This window comes from Bufo bufo, chromosome 6 (genome assembly GCF_905171765.1).
Source record: "Bufo bufo chromosome 6, aBufBuf1.1, whole genome shotgun sequence".
NCBI lineage: Eukaryota > Metazoa > Chordata > Amphibia > Anura > Bufonidae > Bufo > Bufo bufo.
In genome coordinates this window covers 407,937,466-407,963,331 of record NC_053394.1, presented here as the reverse complement: position 1 = coordinate 407,963,331, position 25,866 = coordinate 407,937,466, and the positions used below count along the sequence as shown (strand labels likewise).

Genomic DNA, 25,866 nt, shown 5'->3' with positions numbered 1-25,866 from the left:
GGCAGCCGCGCACAGTGGGGAGGGAGGGACTCCTCTCCTTCTCCACTGTGCCGGCTCAGGAAACCATGGTGCGCGCCGAGAGCTCATCTTTGAAAACGGGCTGACAAATACCCAAGCGCCAGGACCAAATTCCTGGTCGCCATGGCGACCTGGCGCCCGGGATTTGTCGAGCCCTGGGTTAATGGATGCACCTTGGCAATGGGCATGTATAAAGTTATTGGTTTGAAGGGGTTAATGGAAGCACCTTGGCAATGGGCATGTATAAAGTTTTTGGTTTGGAGGGGTTAATGGAAGTACCTTGGCAATGGGCATGTATAAAGTTATTGGTTTGTAGGGGTTAATGGAAGTACCTTGGCAATGGGCATGTATAAAGTTATTGGTTTGAAGGGGTTAATGGAAGTACCTTGGCAATGGGCATGTATAAAGTTATTGGTTTGAAGGGGTTAATGGAAGCACCTTGGCAATGGGCATGTATAAAGTTTTTGGTTTGGAGGGGTTAATGGAAGTACCTTGGCAATGGGCATGTATAAAGTTATTGGTTTGTAGGGGTTAATGGAAGTACCTTGGCAATGGGCATGTATAAAGTTATTGGTTTGAAGGGGTTAATGGAAGTACCTTGGCAATGGGCATGTATAAAGTTTTTGGTTTGGAGGGGTTAATGGAAGTACCTTGGCAATGGGCATGTATAAAGTTTTTGGTTTGAAGGGGTTAATGGAAGCACCTTGGCAATGGGCATGTATAAAGTTATTGGTTTGAAGGGGTTAATGGAAGTACCTTGGCAATGGGCATGTATAAAGTTATTGGTTTGTAGGGGTTAATGGAAGCACCTTGGCAATGGGCATGTATAAAGTTTTTGGTTTGGAGGGGTTAATGGAAGTACCTTGGCGGTGCCTTCATTAACCCCTCTCTAAACCAATAACTTGATACATGCCAAGGTGGTGCCTCCATTAACCCCTCTCCATCTGCCTTTCCATATAAATTTGCAGTGAGTGCCCCCGATTCCCCCCTGGCGTGCCTCTGGTGCTGTTAAATTACCTAATGGCGCTAGTGAGGAGAGCGCAGCCGCAGACACATGGAGTCCGAGACCGCCTTCATCCCAGCATGCACTGGGCCCTTACGTCACACACACATGGTTAGCCAGCGTGCGCATTACGCAAAGTCCTGCCTGCAGGGCGGTGCCATCTCTCTGGAGCGGGGAGCGAGACGCTTAATTTCACTCCCGCTCCGTGATCATGTGATGTAAACGATAACTCCATGCAGGGAAACTGCATCCAGGATTTTTTTGACTCGATTTAATCTAATTATTCGAATAATCGTTTCAGCCCTAGTTCAGACACCAAGTCACGTTTTAGTTTCCATTATAGTCTATGGGCATTCCATTCTGTCACTCACTTTGCATTCTATAGAAAACGGTTATAATCCAAGGTAATTTTCATTTTACAATCTGCTGCTCTACCCAGGGAACACTGGCGGGAAAGGTTAATGTCCTACATAACACAGATTTACCTGCAAATGAGCTCCTAGTTTACTTCCCATTATAGTCTATGGGCATTCCTTTGTGTCATTCACCCTCGTCATTCTGCAGAAAACTGTGATAATCCCACTTAATCTGACCATTAAATAATCCCACTGAACTTGGAGAGTATGTCTGCTAAATAATTATTAGATATGTCAAATGGTTTTGTCTCAAAGGCCTCTTTCACACTGGCGTTGTCCGGATCCGGCGTGTACTCCACTTGCCGGAATTACACGCCGGATCCGGAAAAACGCAAGTGAACTGAAAGCATTTGAAGACGGATCCGTCTTCAAAATGCGTTCAGTGTTACTATGGCAGCCAGGACGCTATTAAAGTCCTGGTTGCCATAGTAGTAGTGGGGAGCGGGGGAGCGGTATACTTACCATCCGTGCGGCTCCCGGGGCGCTCCAGAATGACGTCAGAGCGCCCCATGCGCATGGATGACGTGTCCAATGCGATCACATGATCCATGCGCTTGGGGCGCCCTGACGTCACTCTGGAGCGCTCCGGGAGCCGCACGGACGGTAAGTATACTGCTCCACTACACTTTACCATGGCTGCCAGGACTTTAGCGTCCCGGCAGCCATGGTAACCATTCAGAAAAAGCTAAACGTCGGGTCCGGCAATGCGCCGAAACGACGTTTAGCTTAAGGCCGGATCCGGATCAATGCCTTTCAATGGGCATTAAGTCCGGATCTGGCCTTGCGGCAAGTGTTCAAGATTTTTGGCCGGAGCAAAAAGCGCAGCATGCTGCGGTATTTTCTCCGGCCAAAAAACGTTCCGGTCCGGAACTGAAGACATCCTGATGTATCCTGAACGGATTTCTCTCCATTCAGAATGCATTGGGATATTCCTGATCAGGATTCTTCCGGCATAGAGCCCCGACGACGGAACTCTATGCCGGAAGACAAGAACGCAAGTGTGAAAGAGCCCTAATTCAAATAATACATTTCCATTACTCTCTATGGGCATCCACTCTGCTCCATTACTCTCTATGGACATTCCACTCTGGTCCATTATTCTCTATGGGCATTCCACTCCGCTCCATTACTCTCTATGGACATTCCACTCCGGTCCATTACTCTCTATGGACATTCCACTCCGGTCCATTACTCTCTATGGGCATTCCACTCTGCTCTATTATTCTCTATGGACATTCCACTCCGCTCCATTATTCTCTATGGACATTCCACTTTGGTCCATTATTCTCTATGGGCATCCACTCTGCTCCATTATTCTCTATGGACATTCCACTCTGCTCCATTATTCTCTATGGGCATTCCACTCCGGTCCATTATTCTCTATGGACATTCCACTTTGGTCCATTATTCTCTATGGGCATCCACTCTGCTCCATTATTCTCTATGGGCATTCCACTTTGGTCCATTATTCTCTATGGACATTCCACTCCGCTCCATTATTCTCTATGGACATTCCACTCTGCTCCATTATTCTCTATGGGCATTCCACTCCGCTCCATTATTCTCTATGGACATTCCACTTTGGTCCATTATTCTCTATGGGCATCCACTCTGCTCCATTATTCTCTATGGACATTCCACTCTGCTCCATTATTCTCTATGGACATTCCACTCTGCTCCATTATTCTCTATGGGCATTCCACTCCGCTCCATTATTCTCTATGGACATTCCACTTTGGTCCATTATTCTCTATGGGCATCCACTCTGCTCCATTATTCTCTATGGACATTCCACTCTGGTCCATTATTCTCTATGGGCATCCACTCTGCTCCATTATTCTCTATGGACATTCCACTCTGCTCCATTATTCTCTATGGACATTCCACTCTGCTCCATTATTCTCTATGGGCATCCACTCTGGTCCATTATTCTCTATGGACATTCCACTCCGCTCCATTATTCTCTATGGACATTCCACTCTGCTCCATTATTCTCTATGGACATTCCACTCCGCTCCATTATTCTCTATGGACATTCCACTCCGCTCCATTACTCTCTATGGACATTCCACTCCGGTCCATTACTCTCTATGGACATTCCACTCTGCTCCATTATTCTCTATGGACATTCCACTCCGCTCCATTATTCTCTATGGACATTCCACTCTGCTCTATTATTCTCTATGGACATTCCACTCCGCTCCAATTCTTCTCTATGGACATTCCACTCTGCTCCATTATTCTCTATGGGCATTCCACTCTGCTCCATTATTCTCTATGGACATTCCACTCCGCTCCATTATTCTCTATGGGCATTCCACTCTGCTCTATTATTCTCTATGGACATTCCACTCCGCTCCATTATTCTCTATGGACATTCCACTCCGCTCCATTATTCTCTATGGGCATTCCACTCTGGTCCATTATTCTCTATGGGCATCCACTCTGCTCCATTACTCTCTATGGGCATTCCACTCCGGTCCATTATTCTCTATGGACATTCCACTCTGGTCCATTATTCTCTATGGGCATTCCACTCTGCTCCATTATTCTCTATGGGCATTCCACTCTGCTCCATTACTCTCTATGGGCATTCCACTCTGCTCCATTACTCTCTATGGGCATTCCACTCCGCTCCATTATTCTCTATGGACATTCCACTCTGCTCCATTACTCTGTATGGACATTCCACTCTGGTCCATTATTCTCTATGGGCATTCCACTCCGCTCCATTATTCTCTATGGACATTCCACTCTGCTCCATTATTCTCTATGGACATTCCACTCCGGTCCATTATTCTCTATGGACATTCCACTCCGCTCCATTATTCTCTATGGACATTCCACTCTGCTCCATTATTCTCTATGGACATTCCACTCTGCTCCATTATTCTCTATGGACATTCCACTCCGGTCCATTACTCTCTATGGACATTCCACTCTGCTCCATTATTCTCTATGGGCATTCCACTCTGCTCTATTATTCTCTATGGACATTCCACTCCGCTCCATTATTCTCTATGGACATTCCACTCTGTCATTCCTTTTAGTTGGTCTTGTGTATGATGTCAGTGGTGCAGTGTATGATGCTTGTGGTGCAGTGTATGATGTCAGTGGTGCAGTGTATGATGTGTGCAGTGTGTAAAGTCAGTGGTGCAGTGTATGATGCTTGTGGTGCAGTGTATGATGTCAGTGGTGCAGTGTATGATGTCAGTGGTGCAGTGTATGATGCTTGTGGTGCAGTGTATGATGTCAGTGGTGCAGTGTATGATGTCAGTGGTGCAGTGTATGATGTGTGAAGTGTATGATGCGTGTGGTGCAGTGTATGATGTGTGCAGTGTATGATGCTTGTGGTGCAGTGTATGATGTGTGCAGTGTATGATGCTTGTGGTGCAGTGTATGATGTCAGTGGTGCAGTGTATGATGTCAGTGGTGCAGTGTATGATGCTTGTGGTGCAGTGTATGATGTCAGTGGTGCAGTGTATGATGTGTGCAGTGTGTAATGTCAGTGGTGCAGTGTATGATGTGTGCAGTGTATGATGCTTGTGGTGCAGTGTGTAATGTCAGTGGTGCAGTGTATGATGCTTGTGGTGCAGTGTATGATGTGTGTGGTGCAGTGTATGATGTGTGCAGTGTATGATGCTTGTGGTGCAGTGTATGATGCTTGTGGTGCAGTGTATGATGTCAGTGGTGCAGTGTATGATGTGTGCAGTGTGTAAAGTCAGTGGTGCAGTGTATGATGTCAGTGGTGCAGTGTATGATGTCAGTGGTGCAGTGTATGATGTCAGTGGTGCAGTGTATGATGTGTGCAGTGTGTAATGTCAGTGGTGCAGTGTATGATGTGTGCAGTGTATGATGCTTGTGGTGCAGTGTATGATGTGTGTGGTGCAGTGTATGATGTGTGCAGTGTATGATGCTTGTGGTGCAGTGTATGATGTCAGTGGTGCAGTGTATGATGTGTGCAGTGTGTAAAGTCAGTGGTGCAGTGTATGATGGTTGTGGTGCAGTGTATGATGCTTGTGGTGCAGTGTATGATGTCAGTGGTGCAGTGTATGATGTCAGTGGTGCAGTGTATGATGTCAGTGGTGCAGTGTATGATGTCAGTGGTGCAGTGTATGATGCTTGTGGTGCAGTGTGTAATGTCAGTGGTGCAGTGTATGATGTGTGCAGTGTATGATGTGTGCAGTGTATGATGCGTGTGGTGCACTGTATGATGTGTGCACTGTATGATGTGTGTGGTGCAGTGTATGATGTGTGCAGTGTATGATGTATGTGTCTGGCGTGTAGTGAATGCACAGCAGGATTTTACAGCCAGGTGATAACGTACGGGGAAGATCCGCCATATTGGACTGAGCTAAGTTAAAGATTATATAACCGGATCCGTTCATAACGGATGCAGACGGTTGTATTATCAGTAACGGAAGCGTTTTTGCTGAACCCTGCCGGATCCAGAAAAACGCTAGTGGGAAAGTAGCCTAGCGCTTCCTGCTTACCCTCCTATACAACAAGAAAAGTGAGGTTTTGGATCGGGCAGGTAAGGGTGGGTTTTTGTCATACGTTTAACGGACATACGCTTCCGGTCTTGTGGGACGGTGTAGTTAGGTTATTTGGTGCCATTAGTCACCAGGACACCCTGATATGAGCACCCATTGACTGTGTGGCGTGGGCTCCTTTAAGAGCAGCAGAGCGGCCATATCTGCTCATGTTGCTCTCCCCCAGCCCTCCTTTTGGGGGGGGTATACCCCCATATCTGGCAGACATTGACCCCAGTCAGCCATATACATCCATGTTCAGACTTCATTGTCCTCCTGAGACTCGTCTAGAACTGATAAATTATACTGAAATGTTTTGGGGCGTCCTGTAATCTCCCCCCGGCTCCCCTCCCCCCATACAAGGAGCAGACTCCCCCAAAGTATGTTGTAAGACCCTTCAGTGTAACCCTGCTCTTCTTCTCCGACAGGAGGCCTTCAGAATCGCCGCCACCACCTCCCGTGAGTTATCCGTCTTCTACTACCTGTCCTGTAGACCTCGCCGGCGCCCCCTTCTGCCGATGTATAACATTACGTCTTGTGTTTTCAGCCGAGGAGGGAACGCCCCAAACCGTCTCCATCGTTGATACCAAGTCACCACCTGTGGAAGCCCTGAGAGACCGGAGGACATCGTCCTCTGATGATGAGCAGAAAGTGGTGAGTGATTGATGAGGGCCTCCTGAAGATTTGGGGGCACGGAGGTCGTGGGGACCACTGTTTTCCATCAGACCTATTGATATTCATCATGACTTAGGCCACAAATATCAGACCAGTTGGGTCTAACTCTCGACACCCCCACCCATTAGCTGTTTGAGGGGACCAAGGCGCCCGGGCAAGCACTGCCACCACTTAAAGGGGCCTGTCTTGGTGGGGTGACCTCACTGGGAGCTGGTGACTTCTATTATGTCATGACACCGGTTCCGTCCGTTCTCTTTTCGAAACACCAGGACTCCAGCTACTACTGGGAGGTCAACCCCAGTGAGGTGATGCTACTGAAACGCATCGGCACGGGATCTTTCGGCACGGTGTACAAAGGCAAGTGGCACGGCGATGTGGCCGTCAAGATCCTCAAGGTGATCAATCCCACCGCAGAACAAATCCAGGCCTTCAAGAACGAGATGCAGGTTCTCAGGTGAGGGCAGGGGGTGCTTCCTGGGAGAGACCCCCCAAAAGTAATGGCGTCTGTCTACACGGCTAACTGCTCCCCCCTCCTTACAGGAAAACCCGTCACGTCAACATCCTGCTCTTCATGGGCTTCATGACAAATCCCTACGCCATAATCACGCAGTGGTGCGAGTGGAGCAGCCTCTACCGCCATCTACACGTCATAAAGACACGGTTTGATATTTTCCTACTGATTGACATCGCGCGGCAAACGGCGCAGGGGATGGAGTAAGTATCAACCGCCTCACCACAATCTGACCTAAAGATGGTCTCCCCCCTTGTAGTTTTACTACAGTTGGAGGGCCGCAGGTTGAGCGTGCCTGATTTTTGGTGACGCAGCACCACCTGGTGGCTGGTTGTAATTATAACAGCTTTTGCAGAGCTGATCCGGGTCTGCTTGGTGCCAGGAGAGATTATATGTTTGATTTGTGGTTCTTTTTGGATTATCTGTGGCTTTTGTGCATATTTGCCAGTAATTTCCCACTATTTTGCTCTTCTTTTTTTTTTTAGCTACCTCCATGCCAAGAATATCATACATCGTGATCTGAAATCCAATAGTATCCTTCCACCCCAGAAAGAAGTTTTTACTTTTCGGCACATTGTTCTTAGCCCCTTCCAGGTCGGGTCTTTATAAATGGAGCCATAACCACCGGGTTTCTGCTCTTTTAAACAGCAGAAACCCATTGCTAATGTCTGCGAACAGCAGTAATGTCGATCGCAGACATTTAACCCCTGAGATGCTGTGGTCAAATGTGAGCACTAAAGCCGGAGGCTGCTCGCTTCCCATCCCAGGATCGGGGAATGCATTCCACAGCAGTAATAGGCCTGAGCATATCCCAGTGCTGGCCTGAAGGTGGCAGCGCTGCAGTGGAATATACTGTACTGAATTCAGTGTTCTGTAATCTGGTGATTGCATGTTATAGGCTCCTGGGGGGACTTTAAAGAAGTAAAAAATATACATTTAAATATGAAAATTGACCACATCCAAAAAAGCCAGTATTAAAATATAAAGATATTTATGCCATATGGCTTAACAGGGGGAAAGAAATCTAAATGTCTGTGTAATGTATGGTCGGGTTGGGTCCGCTCTTTATCGCCCCGATCCTGAATGAGGACCCCTCCTCTATTTACTCAAGTTTCTTCCTTAACCGAACATTAAGACATCTTCCTGCACGAGGGGCTGACTGTGAAGATTGGCGATTTCGGTTTGGCCACGGTGAAGACAAGGTGGAGCGGGTCTCAGCAGGTGGAGCAGCCGAGTGGTTCCATCCTATGGATGGTGAGTTCTGCAGTCCGCTTCCTGGCCCGGGATAATCCCTCGCTCTGGTGCCGATCATTGCCTTTTATTCTCCAGGCCCCAGAAGTGATGAGGATGCAGAAGAACAGTCCGTACAGCTTCCAGTCCGACGTCTACGCCTACGGGGTGGTGCTGTACGAGCTGATGGCCGGACTACTACCATATGCAGATATCAGCAACAGAGACCAGGTGACCAGCAGGGGCCTCTGGGACTAGTAGTCCTTCTTTAGAAGGTCATTGGGTCTTCAAGTGCTGTGGTTTCAGGGCCTGATGGGAGTTGTAGTTTGCAGAACCCTTTGTCTAAAGGGCAGCAGCAGCATTAATAACTGCTTTTCATCCCTCTACAGATCATCTTCATGGTTGGCCGTGGATTCCTTAGCCCTGACCTGACTAAAGTCTCTAACAGCTGCCCCAAGGCCATGAAAAGGCTTCTAGCAGATTGTCTGAAGCTGAAAAGAGAGGAGAGGCCTCTGTTCCCACAGGTGAGTGCAGCTCTGGAGTAGAATACAGGAGAAGTAATACAGTGACTGCACCAGCAGAATAGTGAGCGCAGCTCTGGAGTATAATACAGGATGTAACTCAGGATCAGTACAGGATAAGTAATGTATGTACACAGTGACTGCACCAGCAGAATAGTGAGTGCAGCTCTGGGGTATAATACAGGATGTAACTCAGGATCAGTACAGGATAAGTAATGTATGTACACAGTGACTGCACCAGCAGAATAGTGAGTGCAGCTCTGGAGTATAATACAGGATGTAACTCAGGATCAGTACAGGATAAGTAGTGTATGTACACAGTGACTGCACCAGCAGAATAGTGAGTGCAGCTCTGGAGTATAATACAGGATGTAACTCAGGATCAGTACAGGATAAGTAATGTATGTACACAGTGACTCCACCAGCAGAATAGTGAGTGCAGCTCTGGAGTATAATACAGGATGTAACTCAGGATGAGTACAGGATAAGTAATGTATGTACACAGTGACTGCACCAGCAGAATAGTGAGTGCAGCTCTGGAGTATAATACAGGATGTAACTCAGGATCAGTACAGGATAAGTAATGTAATGTACACAGTGACTGCACCAGCAGAATAGTGAGTGCAGCTCCGGAGTATAATACAGGATGTAACTCAGGATCAGTACAGGATAAATAATGTAATGTATGTACACAGTGACTGCACCAGCAGAATAGTGAGTGCAGCTCCGGAGTATAATACAGGATGTAACTCAGGATCAGTACAGGATAAGTAATGTATGTACACAGTGACTGCACCAGCAGAATAGTGAGTGCAGCTCTGGAGTATGATACCGGATGTAACTCAGGATCAGTACAGGATAAGTAATGTATGTACACAGTGACTGCACCAGCAGAATAGTGAGTGCAGCTCTGGAGTATAATACAGGATGTAACTCAGGATGAGTACAGGATAAGTAATGTATGTACACAGTGACTGCACCAGCAGAATAGTGAGTGCAGCTCTGGATTATAATACAGGATGTAACTCAGGATCAGTACAGGATAAGTAATGTATGTACACAGTGACTGCACCAGCAGAATAGTGAGTGCAGCTCTGGAGTATAATACAGGATGTAACTCAGGATCAGTACAGGATAAGTAATGTATGTACACAGTGACTGCACCAGCAGAATAGTGAGTGCAGCTCCGGAGTATAATACAGGATGTAACTCAGGATCAGTACAGGATAAGTAATGTATGTACACAGTGACTGCACCAGCAGAATAGTGAGTGCAGCTCTGGAGTATAATACAGGATGTAACTCAGGATCAGTACAGGATAAGTAATGTATGTACACAGTGACTGCACCAGCAGAATAGTGAGTGCAGCTCTGGAGTATAATACAGGATGTAACTCAGGATGAGTACAGGATAAGTAATGTATGTACACAGTGACTGCACCAGCAGAATAGTGAGTGCAGCTCTGCAGTATAATACAGGATGTAACTCAGGATCAGTACAGGATAAGTAATGTATGTACACAGTGACTGCACCAGCAGAATAGTGAGTGTAGCTCTGGAGTAGAATACAGGATGTAACTCAGGATCAGTACAGGATAAGTAATGTATGTACACAGTGACTGCACCAGCAGAATAGTGAGTGCAGCTCTGGAGTATAATACAGGATGTAACTCAGGATCAGTACAGGATAAGTAATGTATGTACACAGTGACTGCACCAGCAGAATAGTGAGTGCAGCTCTGGAGTATAATACAGGATGTAACTCAGGATCAGTACAGGAGAAGTAATGTATGTACACAGTGACTCCACCAGCAGAATAGTGAGTGCAGCTCTGGAGTATAATACAGGATGTAACTCAGGATCAGTACAGGATAAGTAATGTATATACACAGTGACTGCACCAGCAGAATATTGAGTGCAGCTCTGGAGTATAATACAGGATGTAACTCAGGATCAGTACAGGATAAGTAATGTAATGTATGTACACAGTGACTGCACCGGCAGAATAGTGAGTGCAGCTCTGGAGTATAATACAGGATGTAACTCAGGATCAGTACAGGATAAGTAATGTATGTACACAGTGACTGCACCAGCAGAATAGTGAGTGCAGCTCTGGAGTATAATACAGGATGTAACTCAGGATCAGTACAGGATAAGTAATGTAATGTATGTATACAGTGACTGCACCAGCAGAATAGTGAGTGCAGCTCTGGAGTATAATACAGGATGTAACTCAGGATCAGTACAGGATAAGTAATGTATGTACACAGTGACTCCACCAGCAGAATAGTGAGTGCAGCTCTGGAGTATAATACAGGATGTAACTCAGGATCAGTACAGGATAAGTAATGTATGTACACAGTGACTGCACCAGCAGAATATTGAGTGCAGCTCTGGAGTATAATACAGGATGTAACTCAGGATCAGTACAGGATAAGTAATGTATGTACACAGTGACTGCACCAGCAGAATAGTGAGTGCAGCTCTGGAGTATAATACAGGATATAACTCAGGATCAGTACAGGATAAGTAATGTATGTACACAGTGATTGCACCAGCAGAATAGTGAGTGCAGCTCTGGAGTATAATACAGGATGTAACTCAGGATCAGTACAGGATAAGTAATGTATATACACAGTGACTGCACCAGCAGAATAGTGAGTGCAGCTCTGGAGTATAATACAGGATGTAACTCAGGATCAGTACAGGATAAGTAATGTATGTACACAGTGACTGCACCAGCAGAATAGTGAGTGCAGCTCTGGAGTATAATACAGGATGTAACTCAGGATCAGTACAGGATAAGTAATGTATGTACACAGTGACTGCACCAGCAGAATAGTGAGTGCAGCTCTGGAGTATAATACAGGATGTAACTCAGGATCAGTACAGGATAAGTAATGTATGTACACAGTGACTGCACCAGCAGAATAGTGAGTGCAGCTCTGGAGTAGAATACAGGATGTAACTCAGGATCAGTACAGGATAAGTAATGTATGTACACAGTGACTGCACCAGCAGAATAGTGAGTGCAGCTCCGGAGTATAATACAGGATGTAACTCAGGATCAGTACAGGATAAGTAATGTAATGTACACAGTGACTGCACCAGCAGAATAGTGAGTGCAGCTCTGGAGTATAATACAGGATGTAACTCAGGATCTGTACAGGATAAGTAATGTATGTACACAGTGACTGCACCAGCAGAATAGTGAGTGCAGCTCTGGAGTATAATACAGGATGTCACTCAGGATCAGTACAGGATAAGTAATGTATAGAGTTGAGCGAACACCTGGATGTTCGGGTTCGAGAAGTTCGGCCGAACTTCCCGGAAATGTTCGGGTTCGGGATCCGAACCCGAACCGAACTTCGTCCCGAACCCCATTGAAGTCAATGGGGACCCGAACTTTTGGGCACTAAAAAGGCTGTAAAACAGCCCAGGAAAGAGCTAGAGGGCTGCAAAAGGCAGCAACATGTAGGTAAATCCCCTGCAAACAAATGTGGATAGGGAAATGAATTAAAATAAAAATTAAAAAAATAAAAATGAACCAATATCAATTGGACAGAGGTCCCATAGCAGAGAATCTGGCTTCACGTCAGCAGAGAATCAGTCTCTTCATGCCATAGCAGAGAATCAGGCTTCATGTCACCCACCACTGGAACAGGCCACTATCACATATTTAGGCCCAGGCACCCAGGCAGAGGAGAGAGGTCGCGTAACAGAGAATCTGGCTTCATGTCAGCACAGAATCAGTCTTCATGTCATAGCAGAGAATCAGGCTTCACGTCACCCACCACTGGAACAGGCCACTGTCACACATTTAGGCCCCGGCACCCAGACAGAGGAGAGGTTCATTCAACTTTGGGTTGCCCCGCAATATAATGGTAAAATGAAAATAAAAATAGTATTGAATGAGGAAGTGCCCTGGAGCAGAATAATATATTGTTAAGGGGAGGTAGTTAATGTCTAATCTGCACAAGGGATGGACAGGTCCTGTGGGATCCAGGCCTGGTTAATTTTTATGAACGTCAGCTTGTCCACATTGGCTGTAGACAGGAGGCTGCGTTTGTCTGTAATGATGCCCCCTGCCGTGCTGAATACACGTTCAGACAAAACGCTGGCCGCCGGGCAGGCCAGCACCTCCAAGGCATAAAAGGCTAGCTCTGGCCACGTGGACAATTTGGAGACCCAGAAGTTGAATGGGGCCGAACCATCAGTCAGTACGTGGAGGGGTGTGCACAGGTACTGTTCCACCATGTTAGTGAAATGTTGCCTCCTGCTAACACGTTCCGTATCAGGTGGTGGTGCAGTTAGCTGTGGCGTGGTGACAAAACTTTTCCACATCTCTGCCATGCTAACCCTGCCCTCAGAGGAGCTGGCCGTGACACAGCTGCGTTGGCGACCTCTTGCTCCTCCTCTGCCTTCGCCTTGGGCTTCCACTGGTTCCCCTGTGACATTTGGGAATGCTCTCAGTAGCGCGTCTACCAACGTGCGCTTGTACTCGCGCATCTTCCTATCACGCTCCAGTGTAGGAAGTAAGGTGGGCACATTGTCTTTGTACCGGGGATCCAGCAGGGTGGCAACCCAGTAGTCCGCACACGTTAAAATGTGGGCAACTCTGCTGTCGTTGCGCAGGCACTGCAGCATGTAGTCGCTCATGTGTGCCAGGCTGCCCAGAGGTAAGGACAAGCTGTCCTCTGTGGGAGGCGTATCGTCATCGTCCTGTGTTTCCCCCCAGCCACGCACCAGTGATGGGCCCGAGCTGCGTTGGGTGCCACCCCGCTGTGAACATGCTTCATCCTCATCCTCCTCCACCTCCTCCTCCACCTCATCCTCGTCCTCCAGTAGTGGGCCCTGTCTGGCCACATTTGTACCTGGCCTCTGGTGTTGCAAAAAACCTCCCTCTGAGTCACTTCGAAGAGACTGGCCTGAAAGTGCTAAAAATGACCCCTCTTCCTCCTGGGCCACCTCCTCTTCCATCATCGCCCTAAGTGTTTTCTCAAGGAGACATAGAAGTGGTATTGTAACGCTGATAACGGCGTCATCGCCACTGGCCATGTTGGTGGAGTACTCGAAACAGCGCAACAGGGCACACAGGTCTCGCATGGAGGCCCAGTCATTGGTGGTGAAGTGTGTCTGATCCGCAGTGCGACTGACCCGTGCGTGCTGCAGCTGAAACTCCACTATGGCCTGCTGCTGCTCGCACAGTCTGTCCAGCATATGCAAGGTGGAGTTCCACCTGGTGGGCACGTCGCATATGAGGCGGTGAGCGGGAAGGCGGAAGTTACGCTGTAGCGCAGACAGGCGAGCAGCGGCAGGATGTGAACGCCGGAAGCGCGAACAGACGGCCCGCACTTTATGCAGCAGCTCTGACATGTCGGGGTAGTTGTGAATGAACTTCTGCACCACCAAATTCAGCACATGCGCCAGGCAAGGGATGTGCGTCAAACCGGCTAGTCCCAGAGCTGCAGATTTCGCCCATTATCGCACACCACCAGGCCGGGCTTGAGGCTCACCGGCAGCAACCACTCGTCGGTCTGTTCTATACCCCGCCACAACTCCTGTGCGGTGTGGGGCCTGTCCCCCAAACATATGAGTTTCAGAATGGCCTGCTGACATTTACCCCGGGCTGTGCTGAAGTTGGTGGTGAAGGTGTGTGGCTGACTGGATGAACAGGTGGAAGAAGAGGAGGAGGAAGCTGAGGAGGAGGAGACAGGAGGCAAAGAATGTTGCCCTGCGATCCTTGGCGGCGGAAGGACGTGCGCCAAACAGCTCTCCGCCTGGGGCCCAGCCGCCACTACATTTACCCAGTGTGCAGTTAGGGAGATATAGCGTCCCTGGCCGTGCTTACTGGTCCACGTATCTGTGGTTAGGTGGACCTTGCCACAGATGGCGTTGCGCAGTGCACACTTGATTTTATCGGACACTTGGTTGTGCAGGGAAGGCACGGCTCTCTTGGAGAAGTAGTGCCGGCTGGGAACAACATACTGTGGGACAGCAAGCGACATGAGCTGTTTGAAGCTGTGTGTGTCCACCAGCCTAAATGACAGCATTTCATAGGCCAGTAGTTTAGAAATGCTGGCATTCAGGGCCAGGGATCGAGGGTGGCTAGGTGGGAATTTACGCTTTCTCTCAAATGTTTGTGAGATGGAGAGCTGAACGCTGCCGTGTGACATGGTTGAGATGCTTGGTGACGCAGGTGGTGGTGTTGGTGGTACATCCCATGTTTGCTGGGCGGCAGGTGCCAACGTTCCTCCAGAGGCAGAGGAAGAGGCCGAGGCGGCGGCAGCAGCAGCAGCAGAAGAGGCCGAGGCGGCGGCAGCAGCAGAAGAGGTAGCAGGGGGAGCCTGAGTGACTTCCTTGTTTTTAAGGTGTTTACTCCACTGCAGTTCATGCTTTGCATGCAGGTGCCTGGTCATGCAGATTGTGCTAAGGTTCAGAACGTTAATGCCTCGCTTCAGGCTCTGATGGCACAGCGTGCAAACCACTCGGGTCTTGTCGTCAGCACATTGTTTGAAGAAGTGCCATGCCAGGGAACTCCTTGAAGCTGCCTTTGGGGTGCTCGGTCCCAGATGGCGGCGGTCAGTAGCAGGCGGAGTCTCTTGGCGGCGGGTGTTCTGATTTTGCCCACTGCTCCCTCTTTTGCTACGCTGTTGGCTCGGTCTCACCACTGCCTCTTCCTCCGAACTGTGAAAGTCAGTGGCACGACCTTCATTCCATGTGGGGTCTAGGACCTCATCGTCCCCTGCATCGTCTTCCACCCAGTCTTGATCCCTGACCTCCTGTTCAGTCTGCACACTGCAGAAAGACGCAGCAGTTGGCACCTGTGTTTCGTCATCATCAGAGACGTGCTGAGGTGGTATTCCCATGTCCTCATCATCAGGAAAAATAAGTGGTTGTGCGTTAGTGCATTCTATCTCTTCCACCCCTGGTGAAGAGCTAGGTGGATGCCCTTGGGAAACCCTGGCAGCAGAGTCTTCAAACAGCATAAGAGACTGCTGCATAACTTGAGGCTCAGACAGTTTCCCTGATATGCATGGGGGTGATGTGACAGACTGATGGGCTTGGTTTTCATGCGCCATCTGTGCGCTTTCTGCAGAAGACTGGGTGGGAGATAATGTGAACGTGCTGGATGCACTGTCGGCCACCCAATTGACTAATGCCTGTACCTGCTCAGGCCTTACCATCCTTAGAACGGCATTGGGCCCCACCAAATATCCCTGTAAATTCTGGCGGCTACTGGGACCTGAGGTAGTTGGTTCACTAGGACGTGTGGCTGTGGCAGAACGGCCACGTCCTCTCCCAGCACCAGAGGGTCCACTAACACCACCACGACCATGTCCGCGTCCCTTATTAGATGTTTCCTCATTGTTCCCGTTCACCACAATTTTGAGAATGGCAAATTTGGGAATAGTTTTTCAACCCAGAAAAAAAAATGTGCTTTTACGGTCGCTACAAATAACTTGACCAGCTAAAACAGTACAGATTTGCTTGAATAGAAATGTGAGACCTGTTTTTTTTTTGCGCTGTGTGACAGGTATAGGTTTAATCACAGAATCAGATTTCTATCAGCACGGTAGCGTGTGTCTTAGGTTTTTCTGAATGACACTATCAGTACCTTCAATGTAAGATATCCTTTTTGGGATAGATTTCAAGTAGGCCTCATATACCAGAAACTAGTTAATTTGAGAATGGCAAATTTGGGAATAGTTTTTCAACCCAGAACAAAAAGTCTGCTTTTACGGTCACTACAAATAACTTGACCAGCTAAAACTGTGCAGATTTGGTTGAATAGAAATGTCAGGTCTATTTTTTAGGCGCTGGGTGACAGGCTCAACTTGCCCCTGATGTAGTATATGGCCAAAAAATAACCACACTGTTGATGGTTAAATGCACTTGGGTGACACAGGCTCAGCCTGCACCTGATGTAGTATATGGCCAAAAAATAACCAGACTGTTGATGGTTAAATGCACTTCGGTGACACAGGCTCAGCCTGCACCTGATGTAGGATATAGCACAAAATAACCACACTATTGATGGTTAAATACACTTGGTGATAGCTCGTGCTGGCGCACCACAAGCCACAAAATGGCCGCCGATCACCCCAGAAAAAAAGTGATCTAAAAACGCTCTGGGCAGCCTCAAAAAAGTGAGCAAGTCAATAATAGCACTTCAATGATCCACAGCTGCAGATCGATCACAGAATGAAGTCTTTTGGAGGAGTTAATCTGCCTAATCTCGCCCTAACGTCGCAGCTGCAACCTCTCCCTATACTGATTATAGCAGAGTGACGTGCGGCGCTACGTGACCCAAGCTTATATAGAGGCTGGGTCACATGGTGCACTGGCCAATCACAGCCATGCCAATAGTAGGCAAGGCTGTGATGGCCTCTTGGGGCAAGTAGTATGATGCTTGTTGATTGGCTGCTTTGCAGCCTTTCAGAAAGCGCCGAACACCGAACATGGACTTTTACGAAAATGTTCGGGTTCGGGTCCGTGTCACGGACACCCCAAAATTCGGTACGAACCCGAACTATACAGTCGGGTTCGCTCATCCCTAGTAATGTAACGTATGTACACAGTGACTGCACCAGCAGAATAGTGAGTGCAGCTCTGGAGTATAATACACGATGTAGTACATTGTAGAGTCATTCTGTAACCTCTAGTATGGGGTTCACATATTCATAGATTTTCTGTTTCTCTCCTTTAGATCCTTTCTTCTATTGAGCCGCTGCAGCGAGCTCTCCCAAAAATAGAACGCAGCGCGTCCGAACCTTCTCTTCATAGTGCGGTGAACATGGAACATACTGGAACATACAAACTTCTGGAGAGACAATTTTTCAGTCTTGATTGGAGCTTCCCTTTAAGGTAGCGGAGGAACCGGATTATCGGAGCCTGGTTATTTTTTTGGCCATTACGGGGCGGTAGATAGGACAGTGGCCTCTGGGTCGTCGAGAACCATTGCAGTTAACAGTTTATTATTTTATTATTTTCCAGGAACGGTTCAGGAGACCGGACGCCTGTACCCCCTCCCCCAACCCCGTGCACATGTGGTCTAGCTGCTCGCCAGGACCTGCCTCCTGACTGTCACCAGCCGTAAATCCGAGGGAGGAAGATACTTACTGATTTCTACACGTCTGTCTGATTCTTCTGCAGAGGTTCCGTTTCCGTTAACGGAGAATCGTTTGTCATTTAAGATTTCTAGCATCATCCTCGCTTCGTTATGTGATAAGTTTCCCATCTTCTGGTGCGAGGATGGCAGTTGTGGGGAGGAGGGGGTTACATTTTGCCTGGTCATGGTTGAGAACCCATCATTTAAAACTGTACGGTGAGGGACGTGAATACAAATCAGAAATATAAGGATGTGTAATGTATAGTTTTAAATAAAAGAAGTTTGGTATAAAAAAAAATACATTTGTCTATTCTGTATAATCACTCCCCCCCCCTCCCCCCCCTGACCAAAGTAGAGCCCCCCTACAGGTGTTTACCTTTGGAGGACCCCTGCATCACATAGAGCGCACTCAAGGTAATACTGATAAAAAGATGTCTGATTTAAAGGGGATTTCCGCGATAGTTTAACCCGGGACCCCCCACAATCAGCTGTTTGACTCGTAGTAGCAACGCAGCCTTCTCCTTGCTCACCAAGCACAGTGCCGTATGTTGTATAGTGGCAGTGTTTGGTATTGCAGCTCAGTACTATTCACTTCAATGGGGCTGAGCTGCTCCTAGGTCATGTGACCGTTGAACGTGACGTAAGAAGGCCATGGAGCTACTGCAAGCATCAGTGCCTTCCCAAACAGCTGATCGGCGGGGGTCCCGGTTGTTGGACTCCCAATGATCAGATACTGATGGCCTGTCCTGTGGAGAGGCCATCAGTTAATATATCTCAGAAAACCTCTTTAAGGAAATCCTCTGGACAGGACTCCTGTCATGCTCCGCCCTCTCATCACTTGCCCTGAGCTTGCGTTCTGCCGACCAGCTGTTTGAGAAGGCACCGGCGTTCCCGTGAGCGCCATGGCCTTCTCTCTGCTTACCATGCACAGCACCGTACATTGTATAGTGGCCGTTCTTGGTATTGCAGCTCAGCCTCATTCACTTGAATGGGGCTGAGCTGCGCCTAGGTCATGTGACTGATAAACATGACATCTCCAGCCTAGAAAAAGCTAAGAGAAGGCCACTGCCTTCTCAAACAGCTGATCGGCAGGGTCTCGGGTGTCGGACCCCCACCAACAGATACTGAAGACCTATCCAGGGGATAGGCCATCAGTAGTAAAATCTCGGAAAACCCCTTTAAGGAAAACTTGTCCTAAAATTCTCCACGAAGAAGCTGAGCAGATTCTAGTTTTAAATCCCTGCTCATTCTGCAGTTGAGTCCAGTGGGCGGAGTCACTCACTGATTGAAAGCCTGTCCAGTATAAATAGAGCCGCCCACTTGACTCTGTTCAGTAGTGCGTTCAACATTGTAAGTTAAGGGGAGCCACTTGTTCCCTCTAGGAACGAGTGGGTATATCCTGGCCATCCAACACCTGACACATATCTGCCCACCCGTGAGATATCCCAGTGTGGATCAAATCTGGTTCCTTGCCCCCTGGCTTAGTCTTCCTCTGTGTGAGTGCGGCCTGGTGTGAGTGCCCTGTGCAGAGCGCGGAGTTAGCTGGCCCAGAACGCTGAGATCGGGGACGGAAGGACCACACAGGATCAGCAGTGGCCACAGTAGAAAGGAGTCTCTTGGTACGGTTATCTCCTACCAGCAGTGCCCCACAGGGACCAGTGCCATCTTGCCTCAGGCTGTTCGCCTCTCCTGGATCTCCATTGGTTGATCCTCCTACCTCTAAGCCTAGTACACAAACTCTCCTTTGCTTATGCTACTCTTTGCTGAAAAATCATGGCCACTATAGCCTCTTGTCAAGCGATTCTGACTACTAAGATTGACCAATTACAATCCGATATGAAAGGGCATCTGTCAGCAGTTTTGTACCTGTGACACTGGCTGACCTGTTACACGTGCGCTTGACAGCTGAAGGCATCTCTGTTGATCTAATGTTCATAGGTGCCCGAATTGCTGAGAAAAATGATGTTTTAATAAATGCAAATTAGCCTCTAGGAGCAATGGGGGCGTAACCGTTACACCTAGAGGCTCTGCTCTCTCTGCATCTGCTGCTCCCTCTGCACGTTGAAAGGGCCAGGAAGTAAATGTCATTGTGATGAATACCGTACCCTTCGTGCCCCGACCTGTCAACTACGTCGAGCTCACGAGATACTGTATGGTCACTGGTTACCAATAGGGGTGCACCGAAATGAAAATTCTGGTCCGAAACCGAAAATTCAGGATGCCCTTGACCGAAAACCGAAACCGAAACTGCCTTTTTGCCCAAATACTTTTAAAATACTTTTTTTTTAATGATTTTATTAATAATTCTTTTTCATGAATGAAATTCATCTGTGGGTGGCGCTGTTATGGAGAGGGGGATCTGTGAGTGGCGCTGTTATGGAGAGGGGGATCTGTGGGTGGCGCTGTTATGGAGAGGGGGATCTGTGGGTGGCGCTGTTATGGAGAGGGGGATCTGTGGGTGGCGCTGTTATGGAGAGGGGGATCTGTGGGTGGCTCTGTTATGGAGAGGGGGATCTGTGGATGGCTCTGTTATGGAGAGGGGGATCTGTGGGTGGCTCTGTTATGGAGAGGGGGATCTGTGGGTGGCTCTGTTATGGAGAGGGGGATCTGTGGGTGGCTCTGTTACGGAGAGGGGGATCTGTGGGTGGCGCTGTTATGGAGAGGGGGATCTGTGGGTGGCGCTGTTATGGAGAGGGTAATCTGTGGGTGGCGCTGTTATGGAGAGGGGGATCTGTGGGTGGCGCTGTTATGGAGAGGGGGATCTGTGGGTGGCGCTGTTATGGAGAGGGGGATCTGTGCACTGTTATGGAAAGAGAATATGTGCACTGTTATGGGCATAACAGTGCACAGATCCCCCTCCCCATAACAGTGCACAGATCCCTTTTCCCATAACAGTGCACAGATCCCTTTCCCCATAACAGTGCACAGATCCCCCCTCCCCATAACAGTGCCATAGACCGATCCCCCTATCCATAACAGCCCCGGCCCTGCTGCTCACAGCATCACTCACTGCATCTTTATTTTACCTTACAATCGTGACGCTCCGGTAACAACTCTGCAGGCAGAGCGGAGGGCGGCGTAACGTCACTTACTCACGTGACGCACCTGCTCCGCCCACTTTATGAATGAAGGAGGCGGAGCAGGCGCGTCACGTGAGTAAGTGACGTTACGCCGCCCTCCGCTCTGCCTGCAGAGTTGTTAGTTACTGGAGCCTCACGATTGTAAGGTAAAATAAAGATGCAGTGACAAAGTAAACCGCCCGCCCGGCGCCCGCCCGCAGATGGTGGGTGACAAATCCCACACCCCATATTTTCGGCCGATATGTAACAATATCGGCCGAAGTGGATTAGGTGCATTTTCGGCCGATATTTTCGGCTGCCGAAATTTCGGTGCACCCCTAGTTACCAAGGCATGACGTTATGCCCTCCTGGAGGAGCGGGTAAGGTCAGTCTTGGTACAGTCTTTACAGACTCCTCCTGTCCACACGGGCACAGAGAGGTAACAAGCTAAGAGAGCCTTTTCACTGCCCCAGTGAAACAGTGCGCTCTCAGTCCGGAAAGACTGCCACCAGTTTCTTGTTTGATATAAGCCTGGTCCACTAACGGGATTATATAGGGTAAGAAACCAACACGCGGGAGCGTATTACTAGGCCAAAACACGGACATGGCGATTCGTGATCTAGAACAAGGCAGCACAAGATTAAATTATATATTTAATCGCCTTAAGGGCTCACTAGAAATGACACTATACACACTAAGAATATATACAGTGGTCTGAGGTTACAAATACAGGGAACAGGGTTGAGCAGAACAATAAGCCAGTTTACCAGATATATAAGTCCTTTGGTTTGTGATGAGTTCTTAGCTGTATTCACATCGGAGGCAGTGCAGGTCCCTCTAAACACATGACACGATGTGACCCCCTTTCAGAGAAAAGACTCGCCTGCTTGCTGGCACAAGCCTTTTAAACTGTAGCCGACCGCTCCTCTTCCTGCCTCTGGGAAGGGTCCTTCCCCCCCCCCCTCCCTGCTGATCCTGGCAGCTCAATGACCAACAAAACCCTTTAGGGTTCATAGCTCCAGACCAGAAGGTCACAGGGTTTCTGAGGGGAGATATGTACACTGCGTGCAGAATTATTAGGCAAATGAATATTTTGACCACATCATCCTCTTTATGCATGTTGTCTTACTCCAAGCTGTATAGGCTCGAAAGCCTACTACCAATTAAGCATATTAGGTGATGTGCATCTCTGTAATGAGAAGGGGTGTGGTCTAATGACATCAACACCCTATATTAGGTGTGCATAATTATTAGGCAACTTCCTTTCCTTTGGCAAAATGGGTCAAAAGAAGGACTTGACAGGCTCAGAAAAGTCAAAAATAGTGAGATATCTTGCAGAGGGATGCAGCACTCTTAAAATTGCAAAGCTTCTGAAGCGTGATCATCGAACAATCAAGCGTTTCATTCAAATAGTCAACAGGGTCGCAAGAAGCGTGTGGAAAAACCAAGGCGCAAAATAACTGCCCATGAACTGAGAAAAGTCAAGCGTGCAGCTGCCAAGATGCCACTTGCCACCAGTTTGGCCATATTTCAGAGCTGCAACATCACTGGAGTGCCCAAAAGCACAAGGTGTGCAATACTTAGAGACATGGCCAAGGTAAGAAAGGCTGAAAGACGACCACCACTGAACAAGACACACAAGCTGAAACGTCAAGACTAGGCCAAGAAATATCTCAAGACTGATTTTTCTAAGGTTTTATGGACTGATGAAATGAGAGTGAGTCTTGATGGGCCAGATGGATGGGCCCGTGGCTGGATTGGTAAAGGGCAGAGAGCTCCAGTCCGACTCAGACGCCAGCAAGGTGGAGGTGGAGTACTGGTTTGGGCTGGTATCATCAAAGATGAGCTTGTGGGGCCTTTTCGGGTTGAGGATGGAGTCAAGCTCAACTCCCTGTCCTACTGCCAGTTTCTGGAAGACACCTTCTTCAAGCAGTGGTACAGGAAGAAGTCTGCATCCTTCAAGAAAAACATGATTTTCATGCAGGACAATGCTCCATCACACGCGTCCAAGTACTCCACAGCGTGGCTGGCAAGAAAGGGTATAAAAGAAGAAAATCTAATGACATGGCCTCCTTGTTCACCTGATCTGAACCCCATTGAGAACCTGTGGTCCATCATCAAATGTGAGATTTACAAGGAGGGAAAACAGTACACCTCTCTGAACAGTGTCTGGGAGGCTGTGGTTGCTGCTGCACGCAATGTTGATGGTGAACAGATCAAAACACTGACAGAATCCATGGATGGCAGGCTTTTGAGTGTCCTTGCAAAGAAAGGTGGCTATATTGGTCACTGATTTGTTTTTGTTTTGTTTTTGAATGTCAGAAATGTATATTTGTGAATGTTGAGATGTTATATTGGTTTCACTGGTAAAAATAAATAATTGAAATGGGTATATATTTGTTTTTTGTTAAGTTGCCTAATAATTATGCACAGTAATAGTCACCTGCACACACAGATATCCCCCTAAAATAGCTAAAACTAAAAACAAACTAAAAACTACTTCCAAAAATATTCAGCTTTGATATTAATGAGTTTTTTGGGTTCATTGAGAACATGGTTGTTGTTTAATAATAAAATTAATCCTCAAAAATACAACTTGCCTAATAATTCTGCACTCCCTGTATATCTCCCTTCCTTGGCCTCCCACAGTCAGACTATGACCACAGGCCTGTTCATCGTGGGCACCAGATTTGTGCCTGTGATGGCCAGGCGATTCATAATTCCTTATAAATCGCCGGTTCCATGCTGTCTGCTAGATTTGATTGAACTGGGGAATGGTTTAGACCCCCTGCAAGGACCCTTTTCCTGTTTCATTAGCTGGGTTCCTGGCTGGCTTAATGGAAGAGTGAAAAGTTGTAAACACTGGTGGACTGCTAGAGGTCCTCTGCCATCTGCTGGCTTTGAAGCAGGGCCACCCTATGGAGTTCACTACCTCTGCTACCTTTCAGCTGATGGCTGGTGTGGAGACATGGCTGACAGTAAATATTAATCCATATTCCTCACACCTCCCCCTTTTAGAGGGCGCTAGGGGCAGCACAATCCTGTGTTTTCCCGTACGCCCATCCCCACCCTCTCTGGTGGCAAATAGTAAAGTGGTACGGCTTGAGCACCAGGCTCCCACATACCCACCTCCCATTCGTTCCTGACCAATGGAGTCACCCTGACTGAGCATGACACCGAGGCCCAAGTACTGGCATCAGTCGGTACTATAAACGGCCGAGTGAAGTCAGCTGCTTGTAGTACCGGCGAGCTGGAAAGGGTGTCCTTCAGCGCCTGGAAGGCCGTCTCACAGTTGTTTGTCCAATCGACTGCGGAGGGCAGCTTCTTCCTGGTGTGGTCCATCAGGGGCCTCGTCAGGCTACTATAGTGGGGTGCGAACCCCCTATAGTACCCGGCGGTGCCCAGGAAGGACATAACCTGGTTCTTGTCCAAGGGGATGAGCTAGGATGTGCTGGCATCTACTCTCCCGGGCCCCGGTTCCAAAGCTTCTCCGCCTTGCCCGGGCCCCTCGCTCATGCCCAGCTGGCACTTTCCTGGCGTGAGGGTCAAGCCTGCCTGGCAGATCAGATCTGCCCGAGCATCTGCGCCAGATGCTCTCGGGGATCCTCCCGAGCAGGACCAAAGACGGCAATGACCTCCAGGTACGCGGCTGCGTACCCATCAAGTCCCTTAAGCAGCTTGACCATCCGCTTAGAACTGGCAGGGGCATACTCCATGCCCAACGGCATCTCGGTGGACGCCGTCCTTCTATGCGTTTTGGTAAACAGGCCTTCTGCCTTCCCTGGGCGTGCGCGAGATACGTGCCCTCCCAGACCGCCTCAAGCTTAACCTGAGGTACGGGAACCAGTATCCACGCTTGCTGACCAACCTGGTGGGTCCTCTCTCCTGGAAGCGCATGACACACTCAACGACCGACACCCCAGGGGTGGCTACATCTCCCGTTCAGGCCTCTGACTTGGCGGCCCCTGGGTATCTGGCCATTAGAGATGTTGCGAACATAAAATTTTCAGTTTGCGAACGCCGAACACGAATTTTCACAAATGTTCGCGAACGGGCGAATCGGGCAAACCGCCATAGACATCAATAGGCAGGCGAATTTTAAAACCCACAGGGACTCTTTCTGGCCACAATAGTGATGGAAAAGTTGTTTCAAGGGGACTAACACCTGGACTGAGGCATGCCGGAGGGGGATCCATGGCAAAACTCGCATGGAAAATTACATAGTTGACGCAGAGTCTGGTTTTAATCCATAAAGGGCATAAATCACCTAACATTCCTAAATTGTTTGGAATAACGTGCTTTAAAACATCAGGTATGATGTTGTATCTACCAGGTAGTGTAAGGGTTACGGCCGCTTCACAGTGACAGACCAAACTCCCCGTTTAACGCACCGCAAACAGTCTATTTGCACAACCACAAACTCCCCATTTGCACAAGGTTGGATACCAAGCTAGCCATGTCCCGTTGATGTCATTGAAGGTCTCTTCCTCCACCCAGCCACGTACAACACCAAGGGTCCCCGAAAGGTGACAACAAGCCCCCTGGGACGCCTGCTGTGGTTGGTCTTCCACCTCCTCAAAGCCACCTTCCTCCTCTGACTCCTCTTCTTCAGACTCCTCTCTCTGCGTTATTATAAGGTGTGTTAAGTAGTACTATTCCTATCACTTTAATCCCTGTTACGTCCCCTATCAGGGGACGTGTATATGGAATCTATTTTCGGAACCGGGAGATGGAAAAAGATGCTTGGTCGGTCCTCCTACTTCCAATTTGGGGCACTGTGCGTGCAATCT

At 48.4% G+C, this 25,866-nt stretch overlaps 1 protein-coding gene across 1 annotated transcript; it reads left to right on the top strand.

Annotated features, from left to right (window-relative positions):
* The first annotated feature begins 1,038 nt into the window (after nt 1-1,038).
* Nucleotides 1,039-23,914, top strand: LOC121005800 (serine/threonine-protein kinase A-Raf-like). The gene is made up of 12 exons (XM_040438564.1): nt 1,039-1,047; nt 6,398-6,428; nt 6,517-6,623; nt 6,914-7,098; nt 7,185-7,358; nt 7,641-7,687; nt 8,291-8,409; nt 8,485-8,616; nt 8,775-8,909; nt 17,616-17,703; nt 20,087-20,148; nt 23,894-23,914. Exons 1-12 carry the CDS (start codon nt 1,039-1,041, stop codon nt 23,912-23,914), a joined length of 1,110 nt encoding a protein of 369 aa, XP_040294498.1.
* The last annotated feature ends 1,952 nt before the right edge of the window (nt 23,915-25,866 follow it).